At 35.3% G+C, this 12682-nt stretch overlaps 1 protein-coding gene across 1 annotated transcript in view; it reads right to left on the reverse strand.

The window, feature by feature from the left end:
• Window positions 1-2414, reverse strand: part of KLB (klotho beta) — a gene marked incomplete at both ends in the record, with an annotated part of 35764 nt that extends 33350 nt beyond the window's left edge. The window contains one exon of the mRNA XM_084232890.1: window positions 1590-2414. Coding sequence (XP_084089016.1) covers window positions 1590-2414 — 825 coding nt within the window. The remainder of the gene's footprint in view (window positions 1-1589) is intronic.
• Window positions 2415-12682: the final 10268 nt, after the last annotated feature.

Here is a 12682-nt window from a genome sequence, read left to right on the forward strand (position 1 = left end):
GGTTCTAAATTTACATGAGCAGGTATTATATTAATAATTAAAAGAACAAAATAAATGGAATATTTTTCTAATTTGTATATGCACAGTCTTCAAAGCAAATGACTATGTTTGCTCTCCTTTAAGGTCTTATTTTGACAAGTCACAGAATATGTACATATTCTTAATATGTTCTCTCTACAATTCTATTCAAAGATATGCAGCTCACCTTGAAATTATACAGCAATTTGTTTACTATAAGGGCAGATGTGACTGAAGCCATAGTATAAAATGCACATGTATAATAATCCAGAAAGTCCAAAAGGAAAAGATATATTAGCAGATATTTTTATACATGCACATTTAGACATGGGAGTCACTGTCCTATGCATTTTTCTATATATTTAACACTTTCTTATTAAAAATCAAATTACTTCCCCAAGTACATTATGCAACACTACTAGTAAAGTTTTTTTTCCTTTTCAAAACTCATCAGGTATCCAGAGTAATTAATTTTTCCCAGGTACACTTTGTACCTGGGAGACAAAACCTCCTGGAAATGTGAGACAAAACCTCCTGAAAAGCTGCTCTTTTAAAAACTGTGTTAACAAAAAGATTTAATATTTCTGTATATTCATTTATAATTCCCATGTTCAGAACAGCTGCATTTTACTCTGTAACCTTGGGTAAACTGACTCATCAGTTTCCTCACATTTAAAATTGGTATAAAACTAGGACCTAGTTCATGTTGGTTATCACAAAGAGTAATAGTGATAATGTATGTAAAATGCTTGATGTAATCTTAGTACATAGTAAGCACTCAATAAAAGTAACTATTACTTTGCTTGCATTTCACCATTGTTTTAATAGTTTTAACACTTTCCAACAAAATTCTAACTTTTAAAATATGCTGCTTTAGAGCATTTAGTAGAGCATATGTTTTTCCAGTTTTTATATTACTAGTTTAATTTTAATTTCTAGAGCTATTCATTTTTGCCATGTAACAGAAATAAAACCAACTGTGAAATACATTTATTTCAATTCCTGTATTTAATGTGTATCAGTTAGTGAAATTATTTAGCTTATTATTATAGTCAAGTACCACTAAGAATAGCCACAGTAACAACAAAAACATCTTTAAAGTGATAATGCTTTACCCTAAGTCTGAAATGGTTGCACATTATAAGAAAAGGATTTCAACTATTAAATTTATGAAGTACTGTTTTTCTATAGGATGAAAGTAAGTTCATGTCCTCACACTCTAATATATAATTGTACATTTTTAAAAAGCCTCAACACACTGCAAGGGGTGGGGGGGAGCAAGGAGGGGTGGGAATTGTATGGGGACTATAACCAAGATGAAAATGCCTACATTGTGCAAAAATGAAAAATGATGTAAAATATATAAAATAAATAAAAAAGCCTTAAAGTGTAACTTTTCAGGAAACTAGGTATGAAATTTAAGGACAGAACTTGCAAATTAGACTAAAATTAGTGGAGTTAATATCGATCAATAAAGAGATGAGTTAAACAGAAACTACATGTCATAGTGTTTCTTTTTAACTCCCACCCTTATTTTCTGAAGCTATGACATGGAGCCAGCTGTACTGTACCTTGATCAGATTGTGTCCTACAGCGTAGACAGCTGCTAAATTTCCCTTCTCTCCAGGGGCATGCATACCTGTCCCATACCCATGCCAGGCAACTAGGTATGGGTTGTGAATTGTAATCCAGTATTTGACACGGTCCCCAAATGTCTGGAAACAGTATGTAGCATAGTCATTGAAGATGCCTATCATGGTGTCATTTTTCCACCCCCCATATTTTTCTTGTAGAGCCAGAGGCAAATCCCAATGGTATAAAGTCACGATAGGCTCAATGTTTCTAAGTATCAGGGCATCAAGAAGACTATTGTAGTACTGGAGACCTTTTGCATTGACAACTGCTACAACTCCATCAGGAAAAAGCCTTGGCCAGGAAATTGAAAATTGATAAAAAGAAACTCCAATGAAATCCAGTGCTGATAAGTCTTTTTCCAGAAAATTATAACTATCACTGAAACTATTTGTGCTGTCGATATTTTCAAGGTGTGTATGGATGAAATGATCCCAGATAGAGGGTCCTTTTCCATCTGTCTTCCCGTTGCCTTCCACTTGAAATGCTCCAGTCCCAACACCCCAGAAAAAGTTTTTAGGAAAAGTGTCATAGAGAAACAGCTGACTTTCATTTACTGGACTGAAATTCGGATTTTTAGACCATACGGCTCTTCCGTCTCCAGGGAGTCCAACAACAGCTCGTAGCAAGATAAATGCTGACAGGATGACAGATCTTTGCAGTCCCCGGTTGCACATTGTTTTCCTATAGCGTATGTTTCTTTCATCGGCGCTGAAGAAAATCCATTCATTCCCTGGAGATCCTGCCGCACAGCCCGGCTTCATTTGCCACTAACTGCTCCCGACTGTCTTATCAACGCTTCAGTAAAAGCTTGTGATTGTAAAGCCCTGTCAATGATTAGCCTGAACTGTGAGACTTAGGATGGGTCATGGAGAGCAACGTAATACTGAGGGAGGAGGCTGTGTTACAGTCACCAGCGTTTGGTTCTCTCTCCTAATTGGAAAAATAAGATGAAAATGCATCAGTGACGGTAAGTTTGAACACGTAACTAAAATATGCAAACAATGAATAAAAGTGCCATATTTTCTCTGTAGCCTTTCTTACTGATCCAAATCTTTTTTGAATGTCTTAAACATTATTGAATAGAGTACATACCTTTTCTATTTTTATATAAAGTTTTTGAGTGGTAATTGTATTATTCCAGATTTCAGGAAAAGTAATCTTACATACAGGTGAATGGCATTCCTATACGCTAATAATAAAGAATTAGAAAACATATACTTCCACAAAAGAAAAGATATACTTCCACAAAAATGATAACACAATCATGAACAATCTTATTAAATATTACCTATTTAAAGAAAATTACAGAACTTTACTGATAAACTTGAAAGAAGACTTAAATGAACAAATGCAACTTACTGTATGGAAACACTACTTTCTAAATTAATTTATAAATTTGATGCACTTTAAATAAAATCCTGTAATCCCAAAGTTTAATTAAACAAAATTATTGTGAAAATTCACTTGAAGAATAAGTAGGTAATAATTACAAAAAAGAAAAAAATAGTGAGGCATATATGACCTTCAGCTATGAAAACACACAAAAAAGAACAATTTAAATAGCATGATTCCAGAATAAGAATAAATAGAAAGAATGATTGTTGAGAATCTATACCCTTCAAATAACTTTTAAAAATGTTATTTTTTTAAATATTTAGAGTATCACTCATTTAATAGGGGCAGAGTGGTTAATCATTTGATATCTGCAGTCAGACTATGATTTTTTTAAAAATATTTATTTATTCATATAAGAACTGGGGTACAGGCCAGAGCTGGGGGAGGGAGAGGATTCACCAGAGACAGACTGGGGAACAGAACAAGTAGATTGACTGAAATACACTGCTGAGGGGAGCAGCGGGTGAGTCAGGAGAGGTCTGCTGTGCCATGTGGGTTGCTTCCTGGCTGGGGATCAAAATCATGTTGCAGTGGCTGTGGACAGCTTCATAGGTTGCATCTTCACCCCTTGTGCCACCAGAGAGGCCCCCAGACTATGAATTTAAGTAGAGCTGACTTGGGAAAACTTACTACACCTCAGTTTCCTCTTATGTAAGAAAAGGCATAGTATAGTGCACTAGTCCCTACTTCATGTATAACTGCGAGGATTAAATGAGTCCCTATGCAAAGCACTTCAACAGAGACTGAAGATACATAGTAAGAATACACAGTAAGTGGAAGGAAACTGTTATTTAGGAATTCATGTTAGAATTTAACATGAAAGACACTCTGTCCTGATGTCTGCCTACATTAACTTTGTTCTCCTCAGTTACCTACATATAGTCCCCTTCCCTGCAGCCACAACAAACAACTTTTAATAAGTGTACATCTTTTTTGTTTCTACTGCTGTGTCTTAGTAGGTCTCTCCTTTATTTAGCTCATTTCTACCTGTTTTTAAAAACTTAGGTAACTCCTTTGGAAAGTCTGAATTTCTAGTTTGATTTGATTTGCTTAAATTAAAAAAAATACAGATTAATCCTCTTGTAAAAAAAATCTTGTACAATCACCTCAGATAAAGTAACTGCAGAGCCCTTACTCCTGTTGTCCATTCTCCAGCTCAAGTTTCCCCAGCACCCACACTGGCCTTTGCAGTCTCCCAGACTTTCTTTCTTCTGTGCTTGTGTTCCTTTCACCTTTTTCTTGAGGTCTGTTTCTTCTTGGACAGGCCAAGTCTTGCAAGTCTACATTTGCCTTCATTTTTCTTTGTGTAATTCAAGGAATTGTATATCATGCCAAAGTCAGTTGTCTCGCCACGACTAAAATGGGTTCTAAAAACAAATACACATTACGTCTGCTGTGGTCTTGTACATTTTGTTTTAGGTACTGATGTCTTTCCACGGTGAAGGATGTCAATGACCATTTGTTCCCACTATTAGTCGTGAACTTATGGGTCTAGATAGTTGCAAGGTCCTTCATCATGGCAGTCGAGCCTCAGGCAGCCAGGAGGAAAAAAGTCACATTGATTAGATTTAGATGAATCTTTTCTGTGTTCCCATGGCAGCCCACACTTTCTCTATGACATTTATCACATAGTAAATCAATAAATCACAGAATAGATTTATATGTGTCCTCTGGTCTGCCATTGTCTCTCTTTTTTGAACAGGTCCCATGATTGTTTGGTTCATTATTGGATATCTGGGGCCTAGTAGGCACTAAAGAATGGTGAATGAAGGAATGTACGTATGTGTACTTACCACTACATCTATCACATAATACTGCAATGGTTTGTCTCCTTCCTTAGACAATTAGAATATCTCTTGTCTAAATTTTGTCATCGCTTAGCAGAGTAAATGCTTAATCATTGCCTATTGAATGTATGGAGTTAGAACAATCAATTCACAATTTATAAAATAAAAATTTTCAGGTTTATTAAGATATAATTGAAATGTAACATTGTGGGCCTCCCTGGTGACGCAGGCGGTTGAGCGCCACATGATGAAGCTGTTCACAGCTTCTGCAGTGTGGGTTCGATCCCGGCCGGCCGGCAAGAATCCCACATGGCACGGCAGACCTCTCCTGTCTCGTCCACTGCTCCCCTCAGCAGTGTATTTCTACAGTCTGCCTGTTCTGTTTCCTGCTCTGTCTCTGGTGAATCCTCTACCCTTCCGCGCATCTGGCCTGTACCCCAGTTCTTGTATAAAAATAAATAAATCTTAAAAAAAAAAAAGAAATATAACATTGTGGGCCTTCTTGGTGGCGCAGGAGTTAAAGTCCCAGCACTAGCAAGCTATCACCAGCAACTGTGGCATGAGTTTGATCCCCAGCTATGAGGCTGACCCACAAGGCACAGCAGACCTCTCCTGCCTCACCCCTGCTTCCCTTAGCAGTGTATTTTTTCAGTCAGTCTGCCTGTTTTGTTCTTCACTCTGTCTTTGGTGAGTCCTTTCACCCCCCTGCACCTCTGGCCTACACCCAGTTTTTGCATGCATAAATCAATTTAAAAAAAAATCTTAAAAAAAAGAAATATAATATTGTAAGAGTTTAGGTATATGACTCAATGATCTGATATATGTAAATATTGTGAAATAATTACTAAAAATAAAATTTTATGACATAACATCTCGCAAATATATTTAATTAAAAATATGTAGCCATAGGAATGGCTATGATGGTAAATTTTATATCATGTATTTTACAATAATTGAAAACCATATTACCACATAAAACTAGAAGGAAACAGAAGTATGTATTAAATTGTATAAATGCATATTTCTATGACCAAATAAATTTGCGAGATGAAAAAAAAAAGGCAAATAATAAGCTTGTAAAATGGTGAAACAAATTATTATTAAAGTCAATTTATTATTATAAGAGTAGTCATGCAACTCTGCAAGAAAAACCCTATAGCTTTAAAAGATAAATAGCCAGGGCCTCCCCGGTGGCGCAGTGGTTGAGCGCTGGGTTGCGAAGCTGCCCATGGCCTCTGCGGCGCTGGTTCGATCCCCGGCTGCTCTCTGGCCACCGGAGGAGGGTCCCGCATGGCGCGCAGACCTCTCCTGCTGCCCGCTGCTCCCCTCAGCAGTGTACTTCAGTCCTTCTGCCTGTTCTGCTCCCCGCTCTGGCTCTGGTGAATTCTCTCACCCTCCCGCGCTTCTGACTGTACCCAGTGCATGTATAAACAAAAACAAACAAACAAACACACAAACAAATAAAAAAAATGCCTCTATTAAAAAAAATTAAAAAAATAAAAAAATAAAAGATAAATAGCCAGAAATAAAACATAAATAAAAGATATACAGAAAAGGAAATGCAACTCTATTTCTAATTAAAAATAAAACCACCTGTTCTTAAAAACACATTAAAAAAGACTTATATTTTTACAAAAGTAACAAAAATAAGAAAAGTAACATAAATAAGAATATGTTTGTACAATGCTTACGAAAGCAATTTTCCAATATTCCATGAATCGTAGATTTTTTTAAGTCTTTTAATTAAATATTTTTCAGAAGTTTGTCATAATATGGCCTCCCCGGTGGGGCAGCGAGTTGAGCCCAGCGCTGTGAAGCTGTCCATAGCCTCTGCAGTGCGGGTTTGATTCCCAGGCAGCCAGGGAGATACCCACATGGCATGGCAGACCTCTCTTGTCTCACCTGCTGCCCCCCATCAGTGTTTTTGGTTGTCTTTCTGTTCTGCTCCCTGATCTGTCTCTGGTAAATTCTCTCACCTTCCTGCGCCTCTGGCCTGTACCCAAGTTCTTGTATAAATAAATAAATCTTTAGGGCCTCTCCTGGTGGTGCAGGCTGTTGAGCGCTGTGCTGTGAAGCTGTCTGCAGCCTCTGCCATGCTGGTTCAATCCCAGCCAGCCGGTGAGGGTGCCACATGGTGCAGCAGACCTCTCCTGTGGTGCCAGCTGCTCCCCTCAGCAATGTATTTCAATAGTCTGCCTGTTCTGTTCCCCGCTCTGTCTCTGTTGAATCCTCTCACCCTCCCACGCATCTGTACCCTGGTTCTTGCATAAATAAATAAATAAATCTTTAAAAAAGGAAATTTTTTTTAAAAAAAAGAAATTTGTCATGATGTATTGATTCTAAATATGTAAAATGCTCTATGTGCAAACTTCTTGCAGCACCATTATTATGACAGAGGGAAATTAGAATTAATTAAAAAAAACTATCCACAGGGGAATAATTAAAGAATGGAATAGCCATTTAATAAAATACTTTAATCATAAATATTTTCACAGAAAATATTTGAAATAAAAAACTAACTGAAAAAATCCAGATTATAAGTTGAATAATCAGTATGATTATCACGATATAAGAGCAATTACCAAAACTTAGAATGATAACGTAACACCCACATTTTACTATATTGTGTTTGAATAATGAACAGTAGGTTATAGTTATTTTCCTTTATAAAATATACCTAAGTTCAATTATTTATTTTAATAACAAAATGAGCATAAAGAGAAAAACTAGTCAATATTTGAGATAAAATTTTACTGATGAAAAATTAGATGCTTTCCTGATAAAATTAGAAATAAGTCAAGGATGTCTACTCTCAACAGTTTTACTCAACATCATACTAAAAGTCCTTGCTAAAGCAATGAGACAAGAAAGGGAAGTAAATAGTATATACAGGTTGGAAAGCAAGAGCAAAATTGTTTTGTTTGTAGATAATAAATGATTGTCTATTTAGAAAATCTCAGAGAATCAACCAAAAGTATCCTGGAACTAGTAACAAGGTTGGAGGATACAAGGTTAATATACAAAAATCAATTGCTTTCTTATTTATCAACAAAGAACAATTGGAATTTTAAATTAAAAAGATAATACCACTTATATTAGTACTAAAATTTTTAATAATTATACATCTAACAAAATATATAGAAGATCTATATGAGGAAAACTAAAAAGTCTGATGAAGGAAATCAAAGATACAAATAAATGGAGAGACAAATATTCCAAGTACACAAATGGGAAAATTAAATATTGTCAAGATGGGAATTCTCTGTAACTTGATCTATGGATTCAATGCAATCCTAATAAAAATCCAGTTATGTTGTTAATACTACAATTTATATGGCAAAAGGCAAAAGAACCAGAATAACCAACACAATATTAAACGACTAACAATTAAAGGACTAACACCACCTAATTTCAAGTTTTACGCTATAACTACAATAATTAAGAAAATGTAGTATCTGCAAAAGAATAGACACAACAGAACAATGAAATAGAACAGAGGGCTCAGAAATAAATTCACACAAATATAGTCAACTGATTTTTGATAAAAGATCAACGACAGTTTAGTAGGAGAAATGATGCTTGAATAACTGCACATTCAGCACACATACACACAAAAATCTACACACAGATCTTACATGCATCATAAAAATTAATCCAAAGTAGACCACAGATCTAAATGTAAAACACAAAACCATAAAACTTCTAGAAGCTAACATAAAGGAAGGTACAAAGTCCTTGGGTTCGGCCATGATTTTATTTATTTTATTTTTTTGAGATTTATTTATTTATACATATAAGAACTGGGGTACAGGCCAGAGGTGGGAGGGTGAGAGGATTCACCAGAGACAGAGTGGGGAACAGAATAGGCGGATAGTCTGAAGTACACTGCTGAGAGGAGCAGCAGGCGAGTCAGGAGAGGTCTGCTGTAACATGTGGGTATCTCCCTGCCCGGGGATCGAACTGGTGCTGCAGTGGCTGTGGATAGTTTCATAGATTGGGTCTTAACCCCTTGTACCACCAGGGATGCCCCAACTGACATCCTTAAATTTCTGCCATTAGCACAGGAGAGCCAGTTTCCCCTACTCTCCTCGATATTGGGTATTAAAAGTCCTCTTTTTTTTTTTGTCACTATATAAAAAAAAATACAGCATTTCATATTTGTATTCATTTGTGTTTCTCTGATTACTGATCTTTTTATATTTACATTGGTCCTTTGTATTTCCTCTCCTGTGAGTTGCTTTTTTAGTTCCTTTGTTTACTTCCTATTTTTTGTCTTTCCCTAATGAATTGGAAAGAGCTCATTATAAAACATTAAACCCCTTGTTTGATATAATCTTGCAAATCTTTTCTCCCAACAATTTGTCTCTTAACCCTTTTTAAAACAATTTTATTGAGATATAACCCCATCATACAATTCTCTCAGTGAAAATATGCAATTCAAAGGTCTTTAATATATTCAGTTGTGTGCCCATTATGACAATTTTAGAAAATTATTTTACTTTATTTTAATGTATTTGCCTGTGCAAAACATTTTTATTTTCATGCATTTATCACTCATTTCCTTTATGGTTTCTAGTCTAGGAAAGTTGATTATAGAAGTTGGAGGATGAGAACTTATCCTAATCATAAAATCTATTTCACTACAAAATGTACCGGCATTCTGTCACACTGCCTGTACACACCCTTAAAGTTGCCAGTGAGTATTTTAGGGAATTGTTCCATAATTTGAGGTCTATCCTATTTAGAATCAAATGTGTACATCAACAGTAAAGTTTTATATGCAGTTTGTTAATATGTACCATTTTAAATGTCAATGTTTCTTTAACCTAAGTGAAGATACTGGTTTACTTGGAAGAAACTTTCTATTATTTGTAGTACATAAAAATCACCAGACAAGTTTATATAAATTTAGATTACACAGGCCTAAACATATTAAAAAGGTTCACTGGATATCATCCAAGAATTAAGATAAATGGTGTAGTTAGTGCCTAATTTCCTAAATTAGAATTTGTGTACTTTAATGGCGACAGATTATGACTTAATGATTATGTTCATAAATGGATTACAAGGTCAACATCACCGGTCTGGATCTGTAGTCATCACAGATGCAGAAGAGGACAAGCTGCCTAACGGACTGTTTTCTATAAGTAAAATGTTCCAATAAACCCTGACAGAGTGGGGCATGCTAATATTTATCCAGAGGGCAGAAAGTCACATTTGTTGTTGCACAGTGAAAATTCTATTGATTTCTGTTGACTTATAAAAGTCTATATTAAAAAAAAGTCTATATGAAAGACAATGTAACTATTATGTGACTGGAAAGAACTTTAAAGTAACTCCAAGTTATTTGTATCACACAGATACAACTCCAAGTTATTTGTATCATATAGATTGAAGGCAGAGGCACTAATTCTGAGCATTAATCTTGACTTTGCGGTTGTTTTCCTCTACACACAGTAGTAGTTAGGATTATAAAAGGTAACCAAAATTCAAACTATTCAATTTTTAGCCAATATACGGTTTTTAGTCATTTCAGGGGAACAATGACTTAACTGCATATATTGTGGAAAGAGTCAATTATTACATGCATAATTCAACTATTGACAAGTTTAGAAACATATGATCAACTTATAAATATGTCAATGTCAATGTTCTAACTTTCAGAGTAAAGAGTTCTTCATGGGATGTAAACGTTTCTTCCACCAGTAATGTATCTCCAAGTGGGGGAGGGAAAGAGATCTCTGACTCACAATTTTGGCTTTGTTGACAAAGTTTTCTCTGGAGCTCTTTCTTTTAAAGATTAAGACAAAGCCAGTGAGCAGCAGGTAATCAAGTCAAATAGGTAACGTGTTTCTTAAAAATGTGTTAAATCTCAAATAATTATTAAAAGAAGAAAATATTAGTTAATATTTCAGACTTCTGATAGATGCCCTTAATTTAGGAAATTGCAGTGTTTATCCATTTGCTGTATTATGTTACCAAGTTCAATCTACAAATGAATTATTAGTTCTATTTAGTCATCAGCTGTTTTGAGAGCTGTTTATTCTATGAAGGTCTGAGAAAATGACTAAGAAGAGTATGAGGAAATTTTTTTTAAAGATTTATTTATTTATGCATACAAGAACTGGGGTACAGGTCAGAGGTGTGGAGGGTGAGAGGATTCACCAGAGACAGAGTGGGGAGCAGAACAAGCAGATTGACTGAAATACATTGCTGAAGGGATCAGTGGGCAAGTCAAGAGAGGTCTGCTGCACCACATGGGTAGCTCCCTGGCTGGGGATCGAACTTGTGCTGCAGTGGCTGCGGTAGCCTCATAGACTGCGTCTTAACCCCTTGTGCCACCAGGGAGGCCCAAGGAAAAGGTTTTGATCAAAGTACTTCTTATTTATTTATCGATTTATAATTAAATATACTTATTTGTTTTCTTACATCATTGTTATTTTTGTACAGTATTTGATCCCCCCCCAGGAGTAGTCCCCATGGTTCTCCCACTATAGCACTCATGAACCATCACCACAATCCCTTGTACTCTTCCCTCGCCTGTTTTGAATGGCTCAGATCTGTGGCCAGCTTGTAAGTTGTGTCATGTTCCTATCCCTTTGGTTTTTTTCTATATTCCACATGTAAGTGAAAACATCCAAGATTTATGTTTCTCCTTCTGACTTACTTTGCTTAGCATAATTCCTTTCAGTTCCATCCATGTTGCCACAAATCTTTTTTATTGATCAAAATACTTTTAAGAAAACATGCAAGGAATTATTAGATAATGTTTTATATCACTAACAAGTGCTTTTTCTTTGCCTCTCTAAAAACTACCTGAAATTTATCTGCCCTAATTTATTGTATTTTTTGTATGTTTCAATTTCCTGATGATGTATTATTGAAGTCTTTCAATTAATACCAAGACATGGAAGCAGTTAGGACTTTTTATAATTTTATTCTTATTGTCAAAGAAGGGCCACACAAATATGAAAGGTGCACTCGGGATGGTCTTTTGCTTGGGACAAACTCAAAGTAGACAGTATTGCCAGGGGAAACAAATTTGTATCACATTTTGACATAAAACACATAGTAATTTTATTTTTTTGTTTTTGGCATAAAATACAAAGTATCAGAATGATAGAATACTAACAGTATTTGGCTTAAAGTCTTATAAAGCCTTCCCATCTATTCAAAGTGACCTTACAACTTCTTGCTAAAAAAGAAATCAGAGTTAAACACAATAGAAAGTGAATGATATGGAAAAATTATATATATTTTATTTACTTTTTTAAACAAAGTGAATATTGTAAAATGACTTAGATTCTCTGAAATTATAGGTAAATATGATATGTGATAGCATGCTATGTACATTTTTCTGGAAAGTAGGTTCATATAAATCTCTCAAATGATCTAATGACTCTCCTCCTCCCAAACATTTCTCTAAGCGAAACTGTGGAGTAGTTAAGCTCATTTTCTGTACTTTCCCCGTATTAATACCTAGTAATAATAATAATAGCTGACTTAAAAAAAAAGCCAAGCAAACTGTTATTACCTGCTTATGTGCCAGCAATAGTTACATAACAACCCTGTGAAATAGTGGTATTATCCTTATTTTACAGATGAGGAAACTGAGGCACAGTAACTTGCCCGCGGTCACACAACCAATATGTAGAGTGGCGGGGCTTTCAGAAGTATATGTGCAGCTGAGGCTTTGTTCCTGAGTAAGAGGTTCTTCCTCTGTAAATAGGGGGATAATAGTAATAGTGTCAATTGTACGGATTAAATTTTAAGTTAAACTAGGATAGTCCATTTGCTGCACACCTGGCACATATTACAGTGGGAGTTTAATGAATACAAGCTGTCTA

Source organism: Talpa europaea (genome assembly GCF_964194135.1).
Source record: "Talpa europaea genome assembly, chromosome: 5".
Taxonomy (NCBI): Eukaryota; Metazoa; Chordata; class Mammalia; order Eulipotyphla; family Talpidae; genus Talpa; species Talpa europaea.